Source organism: Phyllobates terribilis, unplaced genomic scaffold (assembly GCF_046119375.1).
Source record: "Phyllobates terribilis strain yellow unplaced genomic scaffold, ASM4611937v1 Scaffold_2__4_contigs__length_985480577, whole genome shotgun sequence".
Taxonomy (NCBI): Eukaryota; Metazoa; Chordata; class Amphibia; order Anura; family Dendrobatidae; genus Phyllobates; species Phyllobates terribilis.
The window spans coordinates 323,363,012-323,389,216 of NW_027362762.1; the positions used below are offsets into that span (position 1 = coordinate 323,363,012).

The 26,205-nt window shown below is 39.7% G+C and overlaps 1 protein-coding gene across 2 annotated transcripts; it reads left to right on the plus strand.

The window, feature by feature from the left end:
- Positions 1-930: 930 nt before the first annotated feature.
- On the plus strand, positions 931-26,205 carry F7 (coagulation factor VII). 2 transcript variants are annotated; one of them, XM_073664402.1, is made up of 8 exons: positions 931-1,082; positions 3,535-3,698; positions 5,586-5,610; positions 7,329-7,442; positions 11,449-11,586; positions 11,819-11,919; positions 13,628-13,754; positions 25,284-26,203. In XM_073664402.1, the coding sequence occupies exons 1-8, from the start codon at positions 1,010-1,012 to the stop codon at positions 25,841-25,843; spliced, it is 1,302 nt and encodes a 433-aa protein (XP_073520503.1). In that variant the 5' UTR covers positions 931-1,009; the 3' UTR covers positions 25,844-26,203. The 2 variants fall into 2 exon arrangements, with proteins under 2 accessions (XP_073520503.1, XP_073520504.1); XM_073664403.1 differs by lacking the exon at positions 7,329-7,442 and having other exon boundaries at positions 25,284-26,205.

The following is a 26,205-nucleotide window of genomic DNA, read 5'->3' on the forward strand; positions in this document are numbered from 1 at the left end:
GCTCAGATGCATAGGGATAATGATGGAGGAGGGAGCTGAAGCCTCCCTGTTCCATCACTGCTTTCAACTGTATCTGCATTCAGGGGTGCTGGCATCATGCCACCCTACACCAACTCATTGGCCCCATAGGGGCTGCATGGTCTGCTGCTATTAGTGGCATGACATAACCCTTTAAGTTTAACAAAGTATTTGCATAAAATATTTATTGATAATACAAGGCAGAGAGAGAATTATATTTATTTTACTAGTAAGAAATATTTAAAATGATAACAGATAATAGAATAACAAACATAGATAATAGAATAACAGTCCATTTTTCCCTATATGAAAGCTAAAGTATTCAAAAATATTGCTTCAGTTTTAGTACTATATTTATGTCCTATTAGTATTCCTTAAAAGGAACAAAAATATTTAGCAAAAAAAAAAAAGAGAGAAATATCCACTCTTTTTCATTCCAAAGGGTTAGATATTGCTGTAGGACATCCAGGCTTCTGATGACCAGGTGCATATACAGTATATACCCTTTTCTTGATGACCCTACACCCAAGGAGACTGTGCCCACCACTATATGAACTTTGGCAGAAAGAAAGACCCCTGCGGTGATATAAGACTTGTCACTTTCACTAGAGGGAAAGTATATTTTGCGCATGAATCATGAGAAAACAAACTCTAATGGATTATCATTAAACTGTTCATTAGATTGTTAGGTATAGAAAAGAAATCAGCAAGCACAGGGTACTAAGTCCTCCATTATTTTTTTGGCGTACAACTTAATTATTCCACTTTGCTCTTTTTATAACATCCTAATGATCAGCAGCTATAATAGTAAAGTTAGACTTAAAAATCTACAATGTTGTCTACAAAAAAGCGCTCTCCAGCATTGATTTGTCATGGCTGTTCCTATGGAGCCTGAGCCCTCCCCCCAAATCCAAATATTTAAACAATGAACCTTGGACCAGCCGTGTTCCCTTGAATACAGATAGTGGTGGAATAGGAAAGTCTTCCCACCATGGGGTTAGGAGGAAAAAAAATGACATGTCTCTGGATTATTGTGATACTTCTGCCTCTCTTAGCTTGTGCTGGTAAGTGATACAATGTGATAGTATACTACTTATAATGTATATTGTAGTGTTATTTCCTTTCAGGGCGCAGTAATATGAAATATGAGGGAATAATTAATACCTTGAATTAATGATAAAAAATTACAAACACAATACACACAGTATCTATGGCAGAGAATAAAGAATACCTCTGCATGTAACTTTATACCAATTCTTAGTGTGAATTTGTCTTTTTTTTTCTTTTATATTTATAAATACAAATGTATACATTTTATAGTTTGTTAAATTGGAAATTGAACATGAATGACCATTTACAGACCAGACAGGGCAAAAAGTATCTATACTAATTTACAGGTTTGATATGTATGGTATGTGATGTTAAATAATATTTAATGGGGAAAAAATGTTTCTTGTCATACTTGATATAGTACAGTGTACGTAACATCGTGTCTCATGTGTAACATCTCCAAACATACCTGTTTTGTACTTTTAGGTGTTTGCTTGTACTGACAAGTGCTGTCATAGTCCAACCGAATCTTTATTACATAAAGTTGTTGCAATGTGCACGTTATAGTCATCTTGTACAACTGGAAATAAGGCAAAATTCACAAATCATTAGGGCACCATGTTTACACAGCTTGTGTAATCTTTATTCATGTGTGATACATTTACCGTAAACGGGAAATTGGTCAATACTTTAACTAAGCTATACTATACACTGTATAACTATATACATCTGAGCAGTCACAATTATCACTGAGCTGATACATTCGGAAGTAACTATCTACAGGCCAAGTTCAGTTTAGGATATAAACTGATTGAATATATATAGATTAGTCGGTACCCTGTATGATATGGTACCTCCGTACTGTACATTACACCACAAATCTTACTCCAGTCTCTGACTGGAGTAATATTTGTGGCAAGGTGCACAAAGCCACACCACATGTAAGAAGTGCTAGATTTATTAGGAGGTGTGCTCTCTCTCTCTCGTCAAAACTGGTGTGAACAACGCCAGTCTTGATAAATCGGGGCCAATATGTTTTCATGGTGCTACATAGTAATTAAAATTAGTAATATTTTGTGATTAGCAATTTCTTCATTATCACATGAATTTCTCATTCTCAAGAGTAAACCAGGTTTGTGGCAACCAGCTCTTGGATTTCTATAGGTGCGAGTCTCCAATTTATTCCTTTTTTTTTTAGATAAAAAGCTAGACAGAAAGCTATTTTCCAAATCACTTGCTGTGTATAATGAACCATATTCAAGAAATTGTGCAATACAAATTTTAATGAGTCTTTGTTAAAACCAACATTTGATAAAACATGCCATATATTTTATCTATTGTTGGTTTCATTCATGACTTAATAAAAATAGTATTTTATTTTTCTCATTATGTAGAGCAAAAATATATGAATAGATAGATATATAATGTAAAGGGACAAGATAATCTTTATTTTATTCAAGTATTTCTTCACTCATTTGGGGTTTAAGAGTCCAGTGGGAGGTGCTATTCGGTAAATGGCAATCTACCCTGTATGAGCATGTATACAGTGATAGTAGTCAAACTCAGGCAAGACTATCCACCAGACTCCTAAACCCAGAATGTGCAGAGATTTACATGAATCCACAAACCTAAATATTCTTTTTTAGTTGTATAGATACCTCTGTTTCATATCTTGCTGCTGGAAAATCAGACTGCTTGTTAAAGAATATCTTTCACCAGTTTGAGCATGTTGAACTGGCCACATCATGGAATAGTGGCTGCAAAATTGAATTAAACTTGGTTTTTATTTTATAAATTCTCCTCTGGTTTGTGGAGTTATTAGCTTGTGAAATTTAGGTTCTAATTTAGGATAAGCACAATGGGCCATTACCAGAGGTGTGTACTTCTTCCCCTGTATGACATTTACTCAATAGCTTAAAACAGGCTTTCTTCTGTGTGAGACATGTAATGACAGTCTGTTCTACTCACAAGTCTCACTGCAGAGTAATTACGAGTGCTGGGAGAAGAGCAAAGATGAGTGTAATTACTAAAACTGCTTCAGCTTTCATCTCATAGCAGTATAAGTTGTTCTAAGCTATTGTCGGGGTGTGTCCTTTTTTCCCCCTATATGTTGCTGCTTGCTTATGATTGGTCAATGTCATACAGGGGAAGAAGCACACGCCCCCAGAGAAGAATCTCTGGTAACACCCAGTTGGAATTATAAATTATAACCTAAACTTTACAACGGAGAAGAGAAATTAACTATAAAAAAATACATTTTCTTCAGCTCTGCAGCTACTATTCCATAATGTGGCCAGTTTAACATGTTCAAACTGGTGAAAAATCCTCTTTAATTGTTTTTAATTGTGACATGTTGCCTTTAAATTGTCAACCCTTCCCACCAAAGTCCATACCTTCGACTGCATTTTATTCATCTTTTGCCAAATAGTTGAGTATGAATAGTGGGTTTAACACTGTCTTTTATAGTTTTCATACAGACTAAAGATGCCAATACAGTATTAAAGAGTCGAATAAGGAGAGCTAACAGTATATTTGAGGAGTTCAGGCAAGCATCCTTGGAACGAGAGTGCTATGAAGAAAAATGTTCATATGAAGAAGCGAGAGAATTTTATAAGGATGACAGACGTACGGTAATCCTGGTTGTCATTTTTATTCTACGAGCCATCAATAAACTAAACATTACATTTTGTGGCTTGAGCCAAAACCACCTGGGTGCACAAGTTTTGTATTTCCCCTTCTGTATATTTGACACCTATAACAATCTCTACAAGTATGAAAGCTGAGGAGACAAATAATCTATGTAAAAACTGAAATTTTCCCAGATTGTCATTGCCTCCTGCTTTGTAATTCATAGCTGTTTTAAGGATTGTTAGTATTGTTGATTTGCTGACATTGTGCTGTCTACAGAGGTAAACAATATTTGCCATCTTCAAACACTCCAGTTCACACGCTCAGTATTTGGTCAGTATTTTATATCAGTATTTGTAAGGCAAAACCAGGAGTGGGTGATAAATACAGAAGTGGTGACGTGTTTCTATTATACTTTTCCTCTGACTGTTCCCCTCCTGGTTTTGGCTTACAAATACTGATGTAAAATACTGACCAAATCCTGAACGTGTGAACGTGGCCTAAGCTAAAGGCTTCATTTATAAAAGTAGATATAGAGAAAATTCCATGAGATAATTTACTTAAAGAAGTTGTCCAGTACTTTTGATAAATGCCCCAATGCATTTACCTTGGGCCCATAAGTGTTTTTGTAATTACCTTGCTGTGTTTTTATGGCCTGTGAGCCAAGCTACAGCTGGCATCACATGACCCCCAGCTGATGTCACGTCAAGTGAGGCGTGACATCAGTGGCACGGTCCCCGCGGTGGATGCTGGGTTATGGGTGGGGTTACCCTGTGTGTCATACCCAGCATCCACCGCGCGCTTTCCCAATGAATGAGGAGAGGGAAAACGCGTGGTGGATACTGGGTGTGACGCGTGGGGCAACCCCGCCCACAGCCCATCACTCACCGTGGAACGCAGAAGAGAGAGACCCCCGGCTGCATCCGGAACCATTACATGACATCAGCGGATGCCAGAGCTGGGGGTCAGAATGTGAATGTAAGAATGTGGCTTAAGGGATTTTACAAAGACATTATCACTCCAAGTCATACAGTGCAGATACAGAATAATATTTACATCCAGGAACTTACGCTGACGTCTCATCTGAGTAGAGTAATTTTCTGCTGTTTCTTCTCCATCTGGTCAGACCTTCATGTTGACATCTCCCAGGCACAACTCCTCTTGTTACGATGATCACCACAGCCCTAAAAATAACAAGGTCACATATATTGTATACATACATGTGTCCCCCCTGCACTGCACCCCTGAGTACAGATATGTACCCCTCCCATTAATATACTATTAGCCATGCACTAATCCAAATATAAAGTGATCAGCAGCACTGTGCTCCCATTAACTATAATCTCCACCACCCAATAAATATAAATGATTCAGTCTCTGTGACTCTCCTCAATTAACTGTAAGGATATGTGCACTTGGAAAATATACAAGGTTTTACAGTACAAGCAAAGTGCATGTGATCCCTGAATTCTCATGCACATGTTGCTTATTTTTTCCTTGCAGACTTGCAGCAGATTAAAATCTGCATAATGTCAACTCTTGCAGCGTATTTCACCCGTACTAATGAGTGCAGTCTGATTTTCTCATAGACTTGCATTGAAGATTTTGATCCAACACTCGGATCAAAATTGGACATGTCTCCACAATTTTTCGTGTACCCCTTTGTCAGCGGAAAATTACGGACATGTAAATTACTCCATTCAATATTATAAGTGCAAGTGTTATCAATGAAAAACATGGATAGTACTTGTACGGAAAACACGAACATCTGAATGAGGCCTACATGTGAGACTTGATTTTCTGATTGGCTCTATTTCCATATTGTTATATTGATTGTGCAAAATCATGATTTAAGAAGGGCTAACGTAAATTCTCTTCTTCCTCTCCAGAAAGAATTTTGGAGGCTATACATAGGTACGTTGTAAACTGATGAACAACAAATCTCATTTGTGTTATTTACAGTGGTGGCCAAAAGTATTGGCACCCCTGCAATTCTGTCAGATGATACTCAGTTTCTTCCTGAAAATGATTGCAATCACAAATTATTTGGTATTATTATCTTCATTTAATTTGCTTGCAAGGAAAAAACACAAAAGAGAATGAAGCAAAAATCAAATCATTGATCATTTCACACAAAACTCCAAAAATGGGCTAGACAAAAGTATTGGCACCCTCAGCCTAATACTTGGTTGCACAACCTTTAGCCAAAATAACTGCGAACAACCGCTTCCAGTAACCATCAATGAGTTTCTTACAATGCTCTGCTGGAATTGTAGACCATTCTTCTTTGGCAAACTGCTCCAGGTCTCTGATATTTGAAGGGTGCCTTCTCCAAACTGCCATTTTGAGATCTCTCCACAGGTGTTCTATGGGATTCAGGTCTGGACTCATTGCTGGCCACCTTAGAAGTCTCCAGTGCTTTCTCTCAAACCATTTTATAGTGCTTTTGGAAGTGTGTTTTGGGTCATTGTCCTGCTGGAAGACCCATGACCTCTGAGGGAGACCCAGCTTTCTCACACTGGGCCTTACATTATGCCCCAAAATTTGTTGGTAGTCTTCAGACTTCATAATGCCATGCACACGGTCAAGCAGTCCAGTGCCAGAGGCAGCAAAGCAACCCCAAAACATCAGGGAACCTCCGCCATGTTTGACTGTAGGGACCGTGTTCTTTTCTTTGAATGCCTTTTTTTTTTTCCTGTACACTCTATATTGATGCTTTTTCCCAAAAAGCTCTACTTTTGTCTCATCTGACCAGAGAACATTCTTCCAAAACGTTTTAGGCTTTCTCAGGTAAGTTTTGGCAAACTCCAGCCTGGCTTTTTTATGTCTCGGGGTAAGAAGTGGGGTCTTCCTGGGTATCCTACCATACAGTCCCTTTTCATTCAGACGCCGACGGATAGTACGAGTTGACATTGTTGTACCCTTTGGACTGCAGGGCAGCTTGAACTTGTTCTGATGTTAGTCGAGGTTCTTTATCCACCATCCGCACAATCTTGCGTTGAAATCTCTCGGCAATTTTTCTTTTCTGTCCACATCTAGGGAGGTTAGCCACAGTGCCATGGGCTTTAAACTTCTTGATGACACTGCGCACGGAAGACACAGGAACATTCAGGTCTTTGGAGATGGACTTGTAGCCTTGAGATTGCTCATGCTTCCTCACAATTTGGTTTCTCAAGTCCCCAGACAGTTCTTTGGTCTTCTTTCTTTTCTCCATGCTCAATGTGGTACACACAAGGACACAGGACAGAGGTTGAGTCAACTTTAATCCATGTTAACTGGCTGCAAGTGTGATTTAGTTATTGCCAACACCTGTTAGGTGCCACAGGTAAGTTACAGGTGCTGTTAATTACACGAATTAGAGAAGCATCACATGATTTTTCAAACAGTGCAAATACTTTTGTCCACCCCCTTTTTTAGGTTTGGTGTGGAATTATGTCCAATTTGGCTTTAGGACAATTCTTTTTGTGTTTTTTCATAGAAGACAAATTAAATGAAGATAATAATACCAAAGAATTTGTGATTGCAATCATTTTCAGGAAGAAACTGAGTATTATCTGACAGAATTGCAGGGGTGCCAATACTTTTGGCCACCACTGTATATGGTAAGAATATCATGTCTGAACTCTTCACAGATGAAAACCAATGCCTTTCCAATCCTTGTCAAAATGGCGGCACGTGCTATGATGAATATCAGTTCTATATGTGTCTATGTCCCGAGGGGTATGAGGGCAGAAACTGTGAAATAAGTAAGTTATTTTTTCCATAGATGATTCATTAGGCTCTGTTCACACTCTTTCAGTTTATAACAGAATATACCAAATCTATATATGAAGGATTCCTGTGGGATCCGCATTCACTAATTTTAGGATCCATCGTGGTACTGTTGAGATTTACATAATTTTATAGAAAGAATAGGGTGTCATGCTATATATTTCATGCAATGAAGTCTTGATGGAAGCCCCAAGAGAGGCTCACAGCATGCCTCCTGCTGCTTTTATTTTATACCTAGGGACCCCCATTTAATTTTCACATACTATATTGCCTCTCATTGTTTCACTTCAGTGCCCCAAATTGATTTCTTTTTTTGTATCCTCAGAGTGGGTTTTATTGAGGGGGTTGTCACTTTTTCAGAGTCTATGGCCATGTGGTCCACACCTTGTAGTTTGGGAGAAGAGTGGTGTTCAACTGAATTAGCTTTTAGAAATCTTGACCTAGCAATACATTGTATGTTGGAGGGAGCAAACATTTCCTCACTTTAGGAGAGCTGAAGCTGGACCTAGACGTAAGACAACTGTTGGTCAAACAATCTTTCAGTTGGCAGCTCCCTCCTGGGACTAGTATCAAAAAGGAATAGTCGGCACTCCGTATAGCTAGAGTGGTGCACGTGGAAAACAATGTCTGTAGAAAAAGAAAATCCCGGCACTCACGTGTTGATAATCAGTTGATTTATTCCACAACTCACACAAGACGTTTCAGCCTGTCCAAGGCTTTTTTCAATTGTGGTTAAATACATTCAGTCAAGATATTTATAAACAAATCCACGGAAATGACATAATTCTCATTAACATAAAAAAAGAGTAGACCAATAAAAGAAATTATATATAACAGAATTTACAACAACATACAAAAATTAAGCAATAATAAACTCAAGTTGCACAATAAAAAAGAACAAGTGAATTCATATATTTAAATAATCCCCGACTACACATAAGACCATATACATCGCAGATTGTAAAATTTATTGCATGCATATACCACATTATATCTTTATTTCTCCATATTCTTTTAGCTAAAAATATGTAACATTTCATAGTTTTTCCAGAAAAAATCCTTAATGTTTTTAAGATTTTTTAATATTTCCAATGGAATCAAATATATCAATGACAAGTAAATTCATATATATAAATAATCTCCAACCAAATATGAGAATATAAATCCTAAAACATGGATTCCATTTCATAAATGTATCAAAAATATTCCCATCTAAATTTCTCAATGTTCTTTTTATTAAACACATTCAACATTATATAATTTTTCTGGAAAAAAATTCCTTGATATTTTTAGATTTTTTCAAAAAGATTTTTATTAGAACAATACTGTTTATTACATTTGTATATACAACTGATTCCTCATGAACAGCCTGCAACAAGTGACTAAATCTATCTTTTATTCTCTTGCCCTTTATAATTCTATTAGTAAATGCCTTATAAAGAGATCAGTATACTACCATATTCCCATAAATCCCAATTTACATAGTAGAAAAAATTCATCATATTATTTCTATATCACTTTATATCTCATTATAAATTGTAACTACATATAAAGCTACTGCTGAAGGAATAATCACAGACATACGGGAATAGAGAACATCTATGTCCTAAGTGATTCTCACCTCCCCCAGATCGTTGTCTGAGACAAGAGTGACTTTTTCAATTTATCCTTTGTTATCCTCTATTCCCTAAATTAGACTCCGCATTCAATCTTATTTAACCCGACAAAATGTGGCAAGTATAATATGCATCCCATTTGTTCCTATGCAGATACTTCAGGATTTCATCGCATCTGAGATGTCTAGAAAGAAAAATAGGATGTATATATTACTCATTATCCTAATCACATAATACTACTAACATCATATTCTCGATTCAGGCCATTCGGATATAAAGTTCCCAAAGTATAAATCCAAAAGGCTTCTCTACATAAAAGGATTTTTTTGATACTGCCTCCTCTTCTAGGTGTATCTATTTGTTCTTACACCTGATATTTCAATTGGGCTATTGAATGTCCTTTTTCCTTAAAATGTAATGGAAGGGGAAGCGAAGTATCTCCACACCTGATAGTGGATTTATGTTTATTAACCCGTGTTCCTACTGACTGCATTGTTTCTCCAATATATGAAAAGCCGCACGGACATTTTATCTGGTAAACCACATTTGTAGATTTACACGTGTAGAAGCCCTTAATATTAAATCTTTTACCTGTCCTAGGATGACTGAAATATTCCCCCTTAATTACATTATTACATTGAGCACAATTCAGACAGGGATACGTTCCTTTATTTTTGGTTGAAAGAAAAGTTTGTCTTGGAATTATTGCATCGCTCCCAACATCCGCCCGTATTAGTTTATCCTTCACATTGGGCAATCTCTTGTTACAGATAAGGGGAGGTATATTAAATTCCATCACACTCGGATATGCCTGCCCTAGAATATGCCAATATTTCTTTATAATCTGATCTACTTTTAAATTGACCGGATGATATTCCCTCACAAAGCATATACGTGATTCATCCCTTCTACGTGTTTTTTCATCAGTAACCACCTTTCTTAATGCCCCATCTAGAATACGTTGGGGATAGTCTCTCAATCTAAAATTTTCACACATTTCCTCAATTCTTTTTGAACAGATGGAGGGGTTGGTAACAATCCTAGTCACTCGCTGAAACTGTGATTTGGGGATAGCCTTTTTAACAGAATATGGGTGTGCACTCCTAAAATGTAAGATACTATTCCTGTCCGTATCTTTTTTATATAAATCTGTCTCAAAGTCCCCTTTCTCATTCCTAATTACAATAGTGTCCAAAAAATTTATCCTCTCAGTGCTATATGAAATGGTAAATTTTAGTTCACTCCATACACTATTCAAATCATCATAGAATGTCATTAGGGTTTCTTGTGGCCCCTCCCATACGCAAAAAATGTCATCTATGAACCTAAACCAGGCTCTTCCATGTATCTTGAATAGAGGATGTTCATAGACATAATGCTCCTCAAAAAATGACATATATGTATTTGCGTATGGGGGGGCCACATTCGCACCCATTGCCGATCCCCTCTTCTGTTTATAATATACATCTTGGAACAAAAAATAGTTCTCATACAGAACCACCCTTAGTAACTCCATCACTATATCTCTTTGAACCCCTGGAAATTCATTAATCTCAAGAAGCCACCTCACTGCGTTTAATCCTTTTTCATGTTCTATTGATGTATATAAACTTGTAACATCTATTGTAGTAATGATGGCATCTGCAGATATATTATGAATAGTTTTAATTTTTTCCAAAAAATCTCCTGTATCTAATAAAAAAGATTTATTTTTCTTTACTAGAGGGGTCAAAATGTGTTCCAATGTTATAGATAGAGGGGATAATACTGACTCTGTGGACGCCACAATTGGTCTGCCTGGAGGATCAATTAAAGTTTTATGCACTTTTGGTAATATATAAAATACTGGGGTGATAGGATCATCTTTTATCAAAAAATCAGCCAACTTTGAATCAATATTACCCCTTAATTTATATCTATCTATCATTATCTCAATTTTCCTTTGTATATCTTTCAATGGGTTCCCTTTTAGTGGTTGATAAGTTGTGGAATCTGATAATTGTCTCATTATCTCCCCAATATATCTCTCCCTATCCATTATTACAATTGATCCCCCTTTGTCAGCGGGCTTTATCTCTATCGTCTTATCATCCTGTAAAAGTTTAAAGGCTTCCCTTTCTTTCATGGTTAGATTACTACTGTAAGAAAAACCTCCTAGTTGTGTCCGATTTAATAAAGATTCAACTTCTCTTGTAACAAAGCTAATATATGTTTCTGTCGGGTGATACATATATTACTGATTATCAACACGTGAGTGCCGGGATTTTCTTTTTCCCTCCTGGGACTACACCATAACCAAGCCTGAGGATAGTACTTTGAGGAGATGATATATTGAGTCAGAATAACATTTTGTACCTTTCTACAGATAAAAATGGCACACTGAGGTGTGAGTTTGAGAATGGACAATGTGAGCAGTTATGTCATGACACTCCCACCATACGACGCTGCTCATGTATGGAGGGCTATGCTCTAGGGGAAGATGGAACATCATGCATTCCTACAGGTCAGTAAAATATCATCTACTATTGGGCAACTCTTGGATAGGGTAGGTTAGAATGGCAAATACCATACAATACTATTCCAAATACCATACCATATAATATAAAAAGCCATTGTGCAAAGCTAGTAAGTGTACAGATGGTCTTCCATGACAAAATTCTTGTAGCAATATATAAAAAGAACTCTGTGCTTCCTACTGTACTTCACCAGTATGTTTCTAATGCTTGTTTTAACAGTGGAATATCCATGTGGACAGATACCAGTGCTGAAAAAGAAAATATTAAAAGGGCGAATTGTTGGTGGTGAAGAATGTCCAAAAGGAGAGTGTCCATGGCAGGTATAAAGTTCTTTTCACTCCACTCACTTTCCTGCCCAGGCCAAAATGTTCAAATCTGACATCTGTGATACCACACAAAATGGTTAATAAATAATAATTCCCATATGTCTACTTTATGGCAGCATTATTTTTGAAACTTTCTTTAATTCTTAGAATGATAGAAGGCTTAAAAATTTTGCATAAATTTTTCATTTTTTCAAAGCAATTTACAAAACCTATTCCCTATTTTTTAGGAATCAATTCACTTTTGAAGTGACATTGAGGGGCCTATATGTCAGAATATCCATAACCCATAGCCCCTCAAGAAAACGGCATTTAGCAAGTTTCTTAACCCTTCAGGTGTTTCACAGTAATAAACACAAAGTGGAATACATAAAATGAAAAATAAAAATTTTTACACTAAAATGTTGCTTTAGGCTCAATTTTCTCATTTTTACAAAGGATCATTTAAGAAATTGGACCCCACAATTTATTATGCAATTTCACCAGAATGCATTAATACCCCAATGCGGTCAGAAATTACTTTTTGGGCTCACAGCACGGCTCAATAAAAGGGTGTTGCTTGTCTTTTGGTGGGTAATTTTGGCTGGAACAGTTTGCAGATACCATGTCACGATTTTCAGAGTCCCTGAGATGCCAAAACAACAGAAATTGTTCACAAGTGAACTATTTTAGAAATTACACGCCTCAAGGAATTCACCTAGAGGTGTTGTGATCATCTTGAACTCATGGGTGCTTCATAGAATTTTATAATGTTTTCCAAGTTGTAGTAGGAGAAAATTTACTCCACAATTTGGTACAATTACTCACAAATGTTGCACTACCCCATATGTGTTCGTAAACCACTGTTTGGGAACATCGCAAGGCTCAAAAGGAGCACTCTTTGACTTTTGGAGTGCATTTTTGGCTGGAATAGATTGTGGATACCATGTCCCATTCATAGAGTCCCGGAGGTTGCAAAACAACAGAAACCGTCAACAAGAGACTCCAGCTTGGATACTGCACCCCGAAATTAATTCATCTGAAAGTGAAGTGAACATTTTGAACCCACAGGTGCTTTGCAGAATTTTACAAAGTTGGGCTGTAAAACTAAAAAATTACAATCCCAATTCCCAAAAAGTTGGGACGCGGTGTAAAGTGTACGGAAAACAATATTTAAAATAGAACACATAACAGAAGTGGAAAGTTATACATTTTTCCATTTCATTTAAAAAAAATAACACATTTAGAAATTGATGGAGTAGCAACACTTCTCGATAAAGTTGGGACAGGCCCATGTCTACAGTTATGTAGCATCTCTTCTTCCTTTTACAACATTCTGTAAACGTCTGTAAAGTGACGAGACCAATTGCTGAAGTCAAGTTATTTTAAAGGAAATCATCTTTAAATATATACCCCACATTTTTTACTAATCAATACAATATACCAAAAAAAATATTTTAGCAACTTTTTTGATCTGATTGTAGGTGGTTTTATTTTAACCACATTTTGTAGAGATTTGCTTCACACCACCATCATGTAAATAGGAAATGTAGATGATAATCCCTTCTCATATAGGATATGACATAAATGCTTCATTCTGGCTCATGAAGCAAATTAAATTTTTGTTAAAATTAAATTGTGAATTCGTAAACAGACAATGGATACTCGACATATGCTAATATAAGGGATTCAAAACTAATCATAATGTTTAAAAATTTATTTGCAGGCTCGAGTCGTCTTAGATAGACCATTAATGACTATCTGTGGTGGGACACTAATTGCACCCAGTTGGGTAGTTACCGCTGCTCATTGTGTAAAACCCTCTTTCAAAAATAAATTAACAGTCGTCCTTGGTAAGTAGAAAACAACAGATGTAAAACTGAAGAAATATCTACAGATATGCATATGTGTGTGCGTGTTTGTGCGTGCAACAGAACTTGGAGAGAATAGTAACTGTATTCATGATGAATTCATATGAAATAATTATAGAAAGCTTTAACTTAGTGTCATTTTGTCCAAAGAACTTAGGAAAATATTCTTACTACAAAATAAATACCAAATCACTTCCAGCCTCACCAGATTCAGTAAAGAAAACACCAAAACCACTTAGCAGCTTTGCACTTGGATCTGCATAAGCTCAGCTCTACCTGGGTTCATTAGTGCAAGAATAAGGGTGCTAGGGTTACACAACCATATTGTCTCTCTTCCAAGAGAATAGGGCCGGTTATGCAAATCACGCTATGATCAGAGTCTGATCCCAGTGTGATCCGATTTTCTCGGATGTGGAGAAGAAGAAAAAACAATGTCTCCATCTTCTCCAATCTGTCAGTCCGTGAAAATCACACCGCGCCCAGATATCATCCAAGTGTGGTCCAATGTTTTCCACAGCCCCATAGACATGAATGGCCGAGTGTGATCCAATTTACGGATGCAAATCATACATGCTGCGTTTTTTTTTTCCCTCGAACAGTCCCATAAAACATCGGTCATGTGCACTGCCCTATAGAATAACATTGGTCTGAGCACGATCCTATGTTTTGTCGGATCGCACTCGGACCGAAAATACAGCCTCTCGCATGTTCCCTAAAGCTGATGAGAAATATGGGGGAAAGGAACAGAATCCAGTATGCGACATATATGTGGTTCTGTTCCAACAGCTTGGATTGTAATGTTGAATTATCTGCAAGGGGTTACAAGAGTTGTAAACCAATCTATATATGTATTTTCTTTTTCAAAAAATACTTAGCATGCTATAAATGCTATAAATGCAAGTAATACTTATCTACACAATGCTCATTCTTATGCTTCCCATTTCATTCACAGGTCTCTGTTCTTTTTTCTCCATCAATGATGTGTTGTCAAGACATGTGACTTCTGCAGCCGGTCAGTGGCTGTGCGGGTGGCGGTCAACACCGCTTAGGTCACATGTCTGAGCTGACACATTATCATTGGAGAAAAAATAACAAAGATGTGTGTGTATCCAAATAGCAGCAGGGATAGGTAAGGTAAGTCAAGGTCACTTTTTAACATTTATTGTATTCTAAGTGGATTTTTTAACATAATTAGGTGGCTGGCCAACACCTTTAAATCCGGCCAACTGTGCACTGCGACACTGAGAGCTTATTTTATAGTATCATGGTTTATTATTAAGTTCATTGTCCAAACAGTGTGCAGAAAGCTACTAAGCTCTCCGCGGCGGCTGCAGGTCATCAGGATTACTTTAGTTTTATCAAGAGGTTTTAAGAGTTGTCAAAAATTGGATAATGTAATGAAATAATAAAAATACAAAAAAATAGTACACCCGCACTACACCACTGAGGGTGTGAATATAGCAATAGCCTTCTCTCTTATTCTTTGTTGCTGACATTAAATAATAAAAATAAGTATTACTTACCCCCGAACTCCCTATTGTGTCTTTGTGTTCTTGGCTGCAGCTATTATGTGACATACTAGATGGTGGCCCGATTCTAAAGCATCGGGTATTCTAGCATATGTTTCCCGACCCTCCTTTATAATGCCCCATGCAGGAAGTCACATCCCCCGTATATAATACCCCATGCATATAATACCCCACGCAGGATGTCACATCCCCTGTACATAATACCCCATGCAGGATGTCACCTCTCCCCCCCTATATAATGCCCCATGCAGGAAGTCACATCCCACTATAGTGCCCCATGTAGGATGTCACCTCTCACCCCATATAATGGCCCATGCAGGATGTCACCTCTCCCCCATATAATGCCCCATGCAGGAAGTCACCTCTCCCCCCATATAATGCCCCATGCAGGATGTCACCTCTCCCCCCATATAATGCCCCATGTAGGATGTCACCTCTCCCCCCATATAATGCCCCATGCAGGATGTCACCTCTCCCCCCTTAAATGGCCCATGTAGGATGTCACCTCTCCCCCCATATAATGCCCCATGTAGGATGTCACATCTCCCCCCATATAATGCCCCATGCATGATGTCACCTCTCCCCCCATATAATGCCCCATGCAGGCTGTCACATCCCTCCTATATAATAACCCATGCAGGATGTCACCTCTCCCCCCATATAATGCCCTATGTAGGATGTCACCTCTCCCCCATATAATGCCCCATGTAGGATGTCACCTCTCCCCCCATATAATGCCACATGTAGGATGTCACCTCTCCCCCCATATAATGCCCCATGTAGGATGTCACCTCTCCCCCCATATAATGGCCCATGCAGGATGTCGCCTCTCCCCCATATAATGCCCCATGTAGGATGTCGCCTCTCCCCTCATATAATGCCCCATGCAGGATGTCACCTCTCCCCCATATAATGCCCCATGTAGGATGTCACCACTCCCCCCATATAATGCCCCATGTAGGATGTCACCTCTCCCCCATATAATGCCCCATGTAGGATGTCACCTCTCCCCCCATATAATGGCCCATGCAGGATGTCACCTCTCCCCCCATTTAATGCCCCATGTAGGATGTCACCTCTCCCCCCATATAATGCCCCATGTAGGATGTCACCTCTCCCCCCATATAATGCCCCATGCAGGATGTCACCCCCCCATATAATGCCCCATGCAGGATGTCACTCCCCCCCCATATAATGCCCCATGTAGGATGTCACCTCCCCCCCCATATAATGCCCCATGTAGGATGTCACCTCTCCCCCCCATATAATGCCCCATGCAGGATGTCACCTCTCCCCCCCATATAATGCCCCATGTAGGATGTCACCTTTCCCCCCATATAATGCCCCATGCAGGATGTCACCTCTCCCCCATATAATGCCCCTATGGCCCCATACAAAAAAAAAAAAAAAAATCCAATACTCACCTCACTGCTTCTCTGGACTCCAGCGTAGCCGGCATCTTCACGCTGTGCGCTGTGATCTGTCAGGAGAGAGTGCGGTGTAAAGACGTCACCGCGCCCTCTGACCTGAAGCGTCACAGAGCATCAGCGGAAGACACAGGAGCTGCTGCGCAGGCACGGGGAGGGGTAAGTATGACGCCGGGGTCCTGATCGAGCGGGGGGGAGGAACGGGAGGAGAGGAGGGGAGGGGTAAGTATGACGCCGGGGTCCTGATCGAACGGGGGGAGGGACGGGAGGAGAGGAGAGGGGAGGGGAGAGGAGGGGAAAGGAAAGGAGGGGAGGGGAGAGGAGGAGAGGGGTAAGTATGACGTCGGGGTCCTGATCGAGTGGGGGGAGGGACGAGGGGAGAGGAGGGGAGGGGAGGGGTAAGTATGACGCCGGGGTCCTGATCGAGCGGGGGGAGGGACGGGAGGAGAGGAGAGGGGAGGGGAGAGGAGGGGAAAAGAAAGGAGGGGAGGGGAGAGGAGAGGAGGGGAGGGGTAAGTATGACGCCGGGGTCCTGATCGAGTGGGGGGAGGGACGGGAGGAGAGGGGAGGGGAGAGGAGGGGAAAGGAGAGGAGGGGAGGGGCGTCACACTTGTCCTCGGGAGATAAGCGGCTGTAGCCGCTGATCTTCCGACGATAGCCGCATGTAGGTCAGCGGCGCCTGCGGTCGGGGGACTTATGCTGCGAGCAGCCGGCTGCATCTCCCGGCTGCATCGCCACTGACCTCTGTGCCTCACATGAGCCGCTAATGGCTGCCATGTTTTTCTGAAATGCCGCGTCGCTGATTGGCCCCGGCCGGACCAATCAGCGACCCGGGATTTCCCGGACGGACGGACAAGACAATTATATAGATAGATTAAGCAACGTTTCGACTATGATAGGCCTTTCTCAAGCTAAAATTACAAATTACAAAAAGTCAGCCATAACATCCAGCAGATATTAATGAGGCCTTTATATATATATATATATATATATATATATATACAGTACAGACCAAAAGTTTGGACACATCTCATTTAAAGATTTTTCTGTATTTTCATGACTATGAAAATTGTACATTCACACTGAAGGCATCAAAACTATGAATTAACACATGTGGAATTATACAATTAACAAAAAAGGGTGAAACAACTGAAAATATGTCTTATATTCTAGGTTCTTCAAAGTAGCCACCTTTTGCTTTGATGACTGCTTTGCACACTCTTGGCATTCCCTTGATGAGCTTCAAGAGGTAGTCACCGGAAATGGTCTTCCAACAATCTTGAAGGATTTCCCAGAGATGCTTAGCACTTGTTGGCCCTTTTGCCTTCACTCTGCGGTCCAGTTCACCCCAAACCATCTCGATTGGGTTCAGGTCTGGTGACTGTGGAGGCCAGGTCATCTGGTGTAGCACCCCATCACTCTCCTACTTGGTCAAATAGCCCTTACACAGCCTGGAGGTGTGTTTGGGGTCATTGTCCTGTTGAAAAATAAATGATGGTCCAACTAAACGCAAACCGGATGGAATAGCATGCCGCTGCAAGATGCTGTGGTAGCCATGCTGGTTCAGTATGCCTTCAATTTTGAATAAACCCCAACAGTGTCACCAGCAAAGCACCCCCACACTATCACACCTCTTCCTCCATGCTTCACGGTGAGAACCAGGCATGTAGAGTCCATCCGTTCACCTTTTCTGCGTCACACAAAGACACGGTGGTTGGAACCAAAGATCTCAAATTTGGACTCATCAGACCAAACCACAGATTTCCACTGCTCTAATGTCCATTCCTTGTGTTCTTTAGCCCATACAAGTCTCTTCTGCTTGTTGCCTGTCCTTAGCAGTGGTTTCCTAGCAGCTATTTTACCATGAAGGCCTGCTGCACAAAGTCTCCGCTTAACAGTTGTTATAGAGATGTGTCTGCTGCTAGAACTCTGTGTGGCATTGACCTGGTCTCTAAACTGAGCTGCTATTAACCTGCGATTTCTGAGGCTGGTGACTCGGATAAACTTATCCTCAGAAGCAGAGGTGACTCTTGGTCTTCCTTTCCTGGGGCGATCCTCATGTGAGCCAGTTTCTTTGTAGCGCTTGATGGTTTTTGCAACTGCACTTGGCGACACTTTCAAAGTTTGCCCAATTTTTCGGACTGACTGACCTTCATTTCTTAAAGTAATGATGGCCACTTGTTTTTCTTTACTTAGCTGCTTTTTTCTTGCCATAATACAAATTCTAACAGTCTATTCAGTAGGACTATCAGCTGTGTATCCACCTGACTTCTGCACAACACAACTGATGGTCCCAACCCCATTTATAAGGCAAGAAATCCCACTTATTAAACCTGACAGGGCACACCTGTGAAGTGAAAACCATTTCCGGTGACTACCTCTTGAAGCTCATCAAGAGAATGCCAAGAGTGTGCAAAGCAGTCATCAAAGCAAAAGGTGGCTACTTTGAAGAACCTAGAATATAAGACACATTTTCAGTTGTTTTACACTTTTTTGCTAAGTATATAATTCCACATGTGTTAATTCATAGTTTTGATGCCTTCAGTGTGAATGTACAATTTTCATAGTCATGAAAATACAGAAAAATCTTTAAATGAGAAGGTGTGTCCAAACTTCTGGTCTATACTGTGCCTATATATATATATATATATATATATATATATATATATATATATATATATATATACACTGCTCAAAAAAATAAAGGGAACACTCAAATAACACATCCTGGATCTGAATGAATGAAATATTCTCATTGAATACTTTGTTCTGTACAAAGTTGAATGTGCTGACAACAAAATCTCACAAAAATCATCAATGGAAATCAAATTTATTAACCAATGGAGGCCTGGATTTGGAGTCACCCCCAAAATTAAAGTGGAGAATCACACTACAGGCTGATCCAACTTTGATGTAATGTCCTTAAAACAAGTCAAAATGAGGCTCAGTATTGTGTATGGCCTCCACATGCCTGTATGACCTCCCTACAATGCCTGGGCATGCTCCTGATGAGGTTGCTGATGGTCTGCTGTGGGATCTCCTCCCAGACCTGGACTAAAGCATCCGCCAACTCCTGGACAGTCTGTGGTGCAATGTGACGTTGGTGGATGGAGCGAGACATGATGTCCCAGATTTGCTCAATCGGATTCAGGTCTGGGGAACGGGCGGGCCAGTCCAAAGCTTCAATGCCTTCATCTTGCAGGAACTGCTGACACACTCCAGCCACATGAGGTCTGGCATTGTCCTGCATTAGGAGGAACCCAGGGCCAACAGCACCAGCATATGGTCTCAAAAGGGGTCTGAGGATCTTATATCGGTACCTAATGGCAGTCAGGCTACCTATGGCGAGCACATAGAGGGCTGTGCGGCTCTCCAAAGAAATGCCACGCCACACCATTACTGACCCACTGCCAAACCGGTCATGCTGAAGGATGTTGCAGGCAGCAGATCGCTCTCCACGTCGTCTCCAGACTCTGTCACGTCTGTCACATGTGCTCAGTGTGAACCTGCTTTCATCTGTGAAAAGCACAGGGCGCCAGTGGTGACTTTTCCAATCCTGGTGTTCTGTGGCAAATGCCAAGCGTCCTGCACGGGGTTGGGCTGTGAGCACAACCCCCATCTGTGGACGTAGGACCCTCATACCATCCTCATGGAGTCGGTTTCTAACCGTTTGTGCAGACACATGCACATTTGTGGCCTGCTGGAGGTAATTTTTCAGGGCTCTGACAGTGCTCCTCCTGTTCCTCCTTGCACAAAGGCGGAGGTAGCGGTCCTGCTGCTGGGTTGTTGCCCTCCTACGGCCCCCTCCACATCTCCTGGTGTACTGGCCTCTCTCCTGGTAGCGCTTCCAGCCTCTGGACACTACGCTGACAGACACAGGAAACCTTCTTGCCACAGCTCGCATTGATGTGCTATCCTGGATGAGCTGCACTACCTGAGCAACTTCTGTGGGTTGTAGAGTCCGTCTCATGCTACCACAAGTGTGAAAGCACAACCAACATTCAAAAGTGACCAAAACATCAGCCAGAAAGCATTGGTACTGAGATGTGGTCTGTGGTCCCCACCTGCAGAACCACTCCTTTATTGAGTGTGTCTTGATAATTGCCAATAATTTCCATCTATTGTCTTTTCCATTTGCACAGCAGCATGGGAAATTGTCAATCAGTGTTGCTTCCTAAGTGGACAGTTTGATTTCACAGAAGTTTGATTTACTTGGAGTTATATTCTGTTGTTTAAGTGTTCCCTTTATTTTTTTGAGCAGTGCATATATCATGGAGTGCAGGCTCCACCTCTTCCTCCTCCTCAGAGCCCCTCGCGGTTGCCATGACAGCCATCTACTTGTTGAACAGACGAAAACATTAAAATACAATAAAATCAAACGGAATTGTATGAGTTTACAACTCTTTTTTTTTGCCTTTTTCTGAACATTAAAGTTGAATGTTCAGGGAAACAAAGAACCTGTAAAAGCAAAATGATGCAAAATTTTACAATAAAAAATGGAAAAAATAGAGCTATGCCTGTATCAAGATGCCAGAGAAAACCTATAATTCACACGAATATATATGATTTAATCAAACACAACAGACTCATCTATAATACAAGGTGGTCCAAAAGTAGGTTGACAGAAAGTGTAATAAGGTTATGAAGGGGGAGATTTATCAAACATGGTGTAAAGTGAAACTGGCTCAGTTGCCCTTAGCAACCAATCAGATTCCACTTTTCATTCCTCACAGACTCTTTGAAAAAAAAGTCTTTATTTCCAACAAGATGGGGCCCCTCCACATTATTTAAGAGTAGTCCGCGAGTATCTTGATGAAACATTTCCTAATAAATGGACTGGCCGGCACGTTCACCAGCCTTGACCCCAATGGATTTTTTCTTTTGGGGAGTACTCAAGGACAAAGTTTATAGTCAAAAACCAAAAAGTGTCAGTGATTTGAAAAATTACATAAGAGATGCATTTCAAGGAATTAATACCCACAGAGACTTGTGCAAAAAGGTTTGTCGAAGCGTAAGAGGCGACTTCAAAGCTGTGCAAATTGTAATGGCAAACAGTTTGAGCACCTGCGCTGATAAAATTTAAGGGCTTTTGTATTATTGTTCAGAATAAAATTTAATTGTCAATGTTATGCTTGTGTTAGTAAATATAATTTTATATATAAAGCAAAATAAATGTTATTATTTTCTGTCCACCTACTTTTGGACCACCCTGTATATATTGTAGTACATCCAACAGGATAAACTCATACAATTGTGTTTGATTTTATTGTATTTTAATGTTTCTGTCTGTTCAACAAGTAGATTGCTGTCATGACAACCGTGAGGGGCTCTGAGGAGGAGGAAGAGGTGAGAGCCCGCTCTCCATGATATACAGTTGAAACCAGAAGTTTACATACACAATATAAAAAGACACATATGCATGTTTTTCTCAATATCTGACATGAAATCAGAATAAACCTTTCCCATTTTAGGTCAATTAGGATTGCCATAATTATTAATATTTGTCAAATGCCAGAATAATGAGAGAGAGAATGTTTTAAGGCATTTTTATTACTTACTGCAAAGTCAAAAGTTCACATACACTAAGATTACTATGTCTTTAAACAATGCTGGACTGCCCATATGATGAGGTCATGTGTTTGGAAGCTTCTGATAGGTTTTTGGCAACATCTTAAGTTAACATCTTAAGCTAATTAGAGACACACCTGTGAATGTATTTTAATGCACATCTGAAACACACTACTTCTTTGTGTAGCATCATGGGATCATGGGAAAGTCTAAAGAAATCAGCCAAGATATCAGGAAGAGAATTGTGGACTTGCACAAGTCTGGCTCATCCTTGGGTACAATTTCAAGATACCTGAAGGTGCCTCGTTCATCTGTGCAAACAATTATACGCAAGTACAAACAAGATGGGAATGTCCAGCCATCCTACCGCTCAGGAAGGAGACGGGTTCTGTGTCCCAGAGATGAACGTGCTTTGGTCCGACATGTGCATATCAACCCAAGGACAAAAGCAAAAGACCTTGTGGAGATGATGGCGGAAGCTGGTAAGATTGTGTTAATATCCACAGTGAAATGAGTACTGTATCAACATGGGCTGAAAGGCCACTCTGCTAGGAAAAAGCCATTACTCCAAAAGAAACATAAAAAGGCCAGATTAATGTTTACAAATGCACACAGGAACAAAGACCTTAACTTTTGGAGACATGTCCTGTGGTCTGATGAAACTAAAATTGAACTTTTTGGGCATAATGACCATCGTTACGTTTGGAGGAAAAAGGGAGAAGCTTGAAAGCCTAAGAACACCATCCCAACTGTGAAACACGGGGGGTGGAAGCATCATGTTGTGGGGTTGTTTTGCTGCAGGAGGGACTGGTGCACTTCACAAAATAGATGGCATCATGAGACAAGAAGATTATGTGGCAATAATGAAGCAACATCTCAAGACATCAGCCATGAAGTTAAAGCTTGGGCGGAAATGGGTCTTCCAAAAGGACAATGACCTGAAGCATACTGCCAAAATGGTAACAAAGTGGCTTAAGGATAACAAAGTCAATGTTTTGGAGTGGCCATCACAAAGCCCTGATCTCAATCCTATTGAAAATTTATGGGCAAAGCTGAAAAGGCAGGTGCGAGCAAGGCGACCTAAAAACCTGGATCAGTTACTCCAGTTTTGTCAGGAGGAATGGGCCCAAATTCCAACCAACTATTGTGACAAGCTTGTGGAAGGACGTCCCAAACGTTTGACCCAAGTCATTCAGTTTAAGGTCAATGGTACCAAGTACTAATGAAATGCATGTAAACTTTTGACTTTGCAGTAAATAATAAAATTGCCTTAAAACATTCTCTATCTCATTATACTCGCATTTGGCAAATATTAAAAATTATTGTAATCCTAATTGACCTAAAACAGGAAAGGATTATTCTGATTTCATGTCAGATATTAACAAAAACATGCATATGTGTCTTTTTATATAGTGTATGTAAACTTCTGGTTTCAACTGTATATAAAGGCCTCATTTTATATCAGCTGCATGTTATGGCTGACTTTGTAAGTTTGGCTTGAGGATGGCCTATCATGGCCGAAACGTTGCTTGATTCATCTACCTCATTTGTAAATACTGCCATATGCTTTTAAAGACAGAATAAAAGTTATATTTTATCACTATGAGACAGTGCAACACAAAGGCTACAGAAAATAAACAGTGCAAAATTTTTAATGAATCCCAATTACAAAAATGATCTTTAGCCAAAAATACATGCATTTAGGTAAGGAAAAAATGGTTGCCAAAGGTGGCCAACCCAAGTGTTGTCCAGGGCTGACATATTGATGACCCAGTAATGTGGTAAACAGGGAACTTGGCACTCCAATGTCAATGTGAGAATTCTAGAAATTTTATTTCATAACAGCAATCAATTGTATATATAGAATTGACATTTCGGCCTATTTGGCCTTCATCAGAGCTGAAAATATGCAAAAACAAAAAAAAATACATTTTTTTGAACAACAATTATTTTCAGGATCTAAATACCAAACGTACGCACAAAATTATAAACCAAAAATGTGTCAAGTTCCATAGATAAGATTTATTCCAGGTCATCTAAATGAGAAACATAGCATAGTGTCAAATATCTACGTGGGTATACTGCACAAGTTAAATATAAGCATTTTTTTTAATATATAGCAAAATATTTCAGGTGAAATAATATACACATGAGAGACAAAAGAAATAAGAGAACTATCTCTTCAAGAAATGACAAACATGCACATTGGTTCGCAGGGTTATGACATAATCGTAAGGTTGTCAGATGAAAATCATTGTTTAACAGAAAACGTCCATCCATTCACTCCTCTATAAAATGACAATTGGATAAGGAATGCTGAAGGGCAAAAAGGCCGAAACGTCAATTCTAATTATACAATTGATTGCTATTATGAAATATAGCTTCTATAATTCTCGCATCCACATTGGAGCGCCAAGCTCCGTTTAACATATTATTGGAGTGGAATCCACTCACTCTCTAAGAGAGCGCCACGCAGTCCTTTATTCATATTGGTGACGGAGGTCATCAATATCAGATCTGTGGGTGTCCAGCAGCCCCGCAGTTCAGCTGTTAACAACTCCGATAGTGCCCAGATGTAAACAGGGTATCCAAGATAGGTCAGCTCCGTACACTGTGTAGTGGCCTTTAGTGGGTACTGCATCTAAGTTATCATTCACTGAGCTGATCTGCAGTACCTGCGAATGGCAACTACACAGTGTATGGAGCTGAGCTCGTCCATGTCTATGTATGTCTATGCACCTTTTACTTCTGGATTCCATCAGAGCTGATAACAGCAGATCAGTGCGGGCTCCGGGCGTCAAATTTCCACCAATCTGAAACGATGACCTATCAATATATAGCAGTTTTGGTCAACACTTTTAAGAAATGTTTTCCATAAAAGGTGGACATTTACTTTTATAAAAAAAAATATTGAAAAAGCAATAATAATATACAGGCTGTCATTTTAATGATGACCATAATGGTGATTATGTTATTTAACCTTATAGGTGATCATAGGATTAGTAAAGCTGAAGGAACTGAAAAAGAGCACAAAGTTGTTGAAATCATAATTCACGAAAAGTTTGTTGGGATTCAAACAAACAACGATAATGACATAGCTCTCCTCCGCCTGAACAGTACAGTGAACTATACCGATTATGTGGTTCCTCTATGTCTGCCCGACGTCCAGTTCACTAAAAATCATCTGTTACATCAAAGCTCTTTCTCTGTTGTGAGCGGCTGGGGTCGCCTTCTAGAAGGTGGAGTAACTCCAGACGTACTTAGGAGAGTGATCTTGCCCCGAGTGATGACGCAAGAATGTATAGAGAAGACACAGATGAATATTACTGCCAATATGTTTTGTGCCGGCTTCACTGATGGCAGCAAGGATTCGTGTAAGGGTGACAGTGGTGGTCCATATGCCACAAAATATAAAGAAACCTATTATCTAACTGGTATTGTCAGCTGGGGCTTGGGATGTGCCAAAGTAAATACCTATGGGGTGTATACAAGAGTATCTCGATATGCAGATTGGTTGACTGAGAAGATGAAGCCAGATTCCAGCTAATAATTGAATATTACCAGAAGAAAATGAGTCGTTTAGCATACATTAAATATCTGAAAACAATATAACATTTCACGTCTATGCTGAGATATTACGTGATTGCTTGAACTTACAGGGCCAGAGCTTGAAACCGCTCTGTTGAGAGGTTCTAATGAAACTTGTCCCCTTCTGACTTGGATTAAGGATAAAATATTACATAACATGCAGAAAATCTTATCGCAAATTTTTGTTTAAAGGGTTAAGTATTATACTTATCCCTTTACAGTGGACCTGCCACTTGCCAAAAATATGTGCAGTACAGACCAAAAGTTTGGACACACCTTCTGATTTAAAGATTGTTCTGTATTTTCATGACTATGAAAATT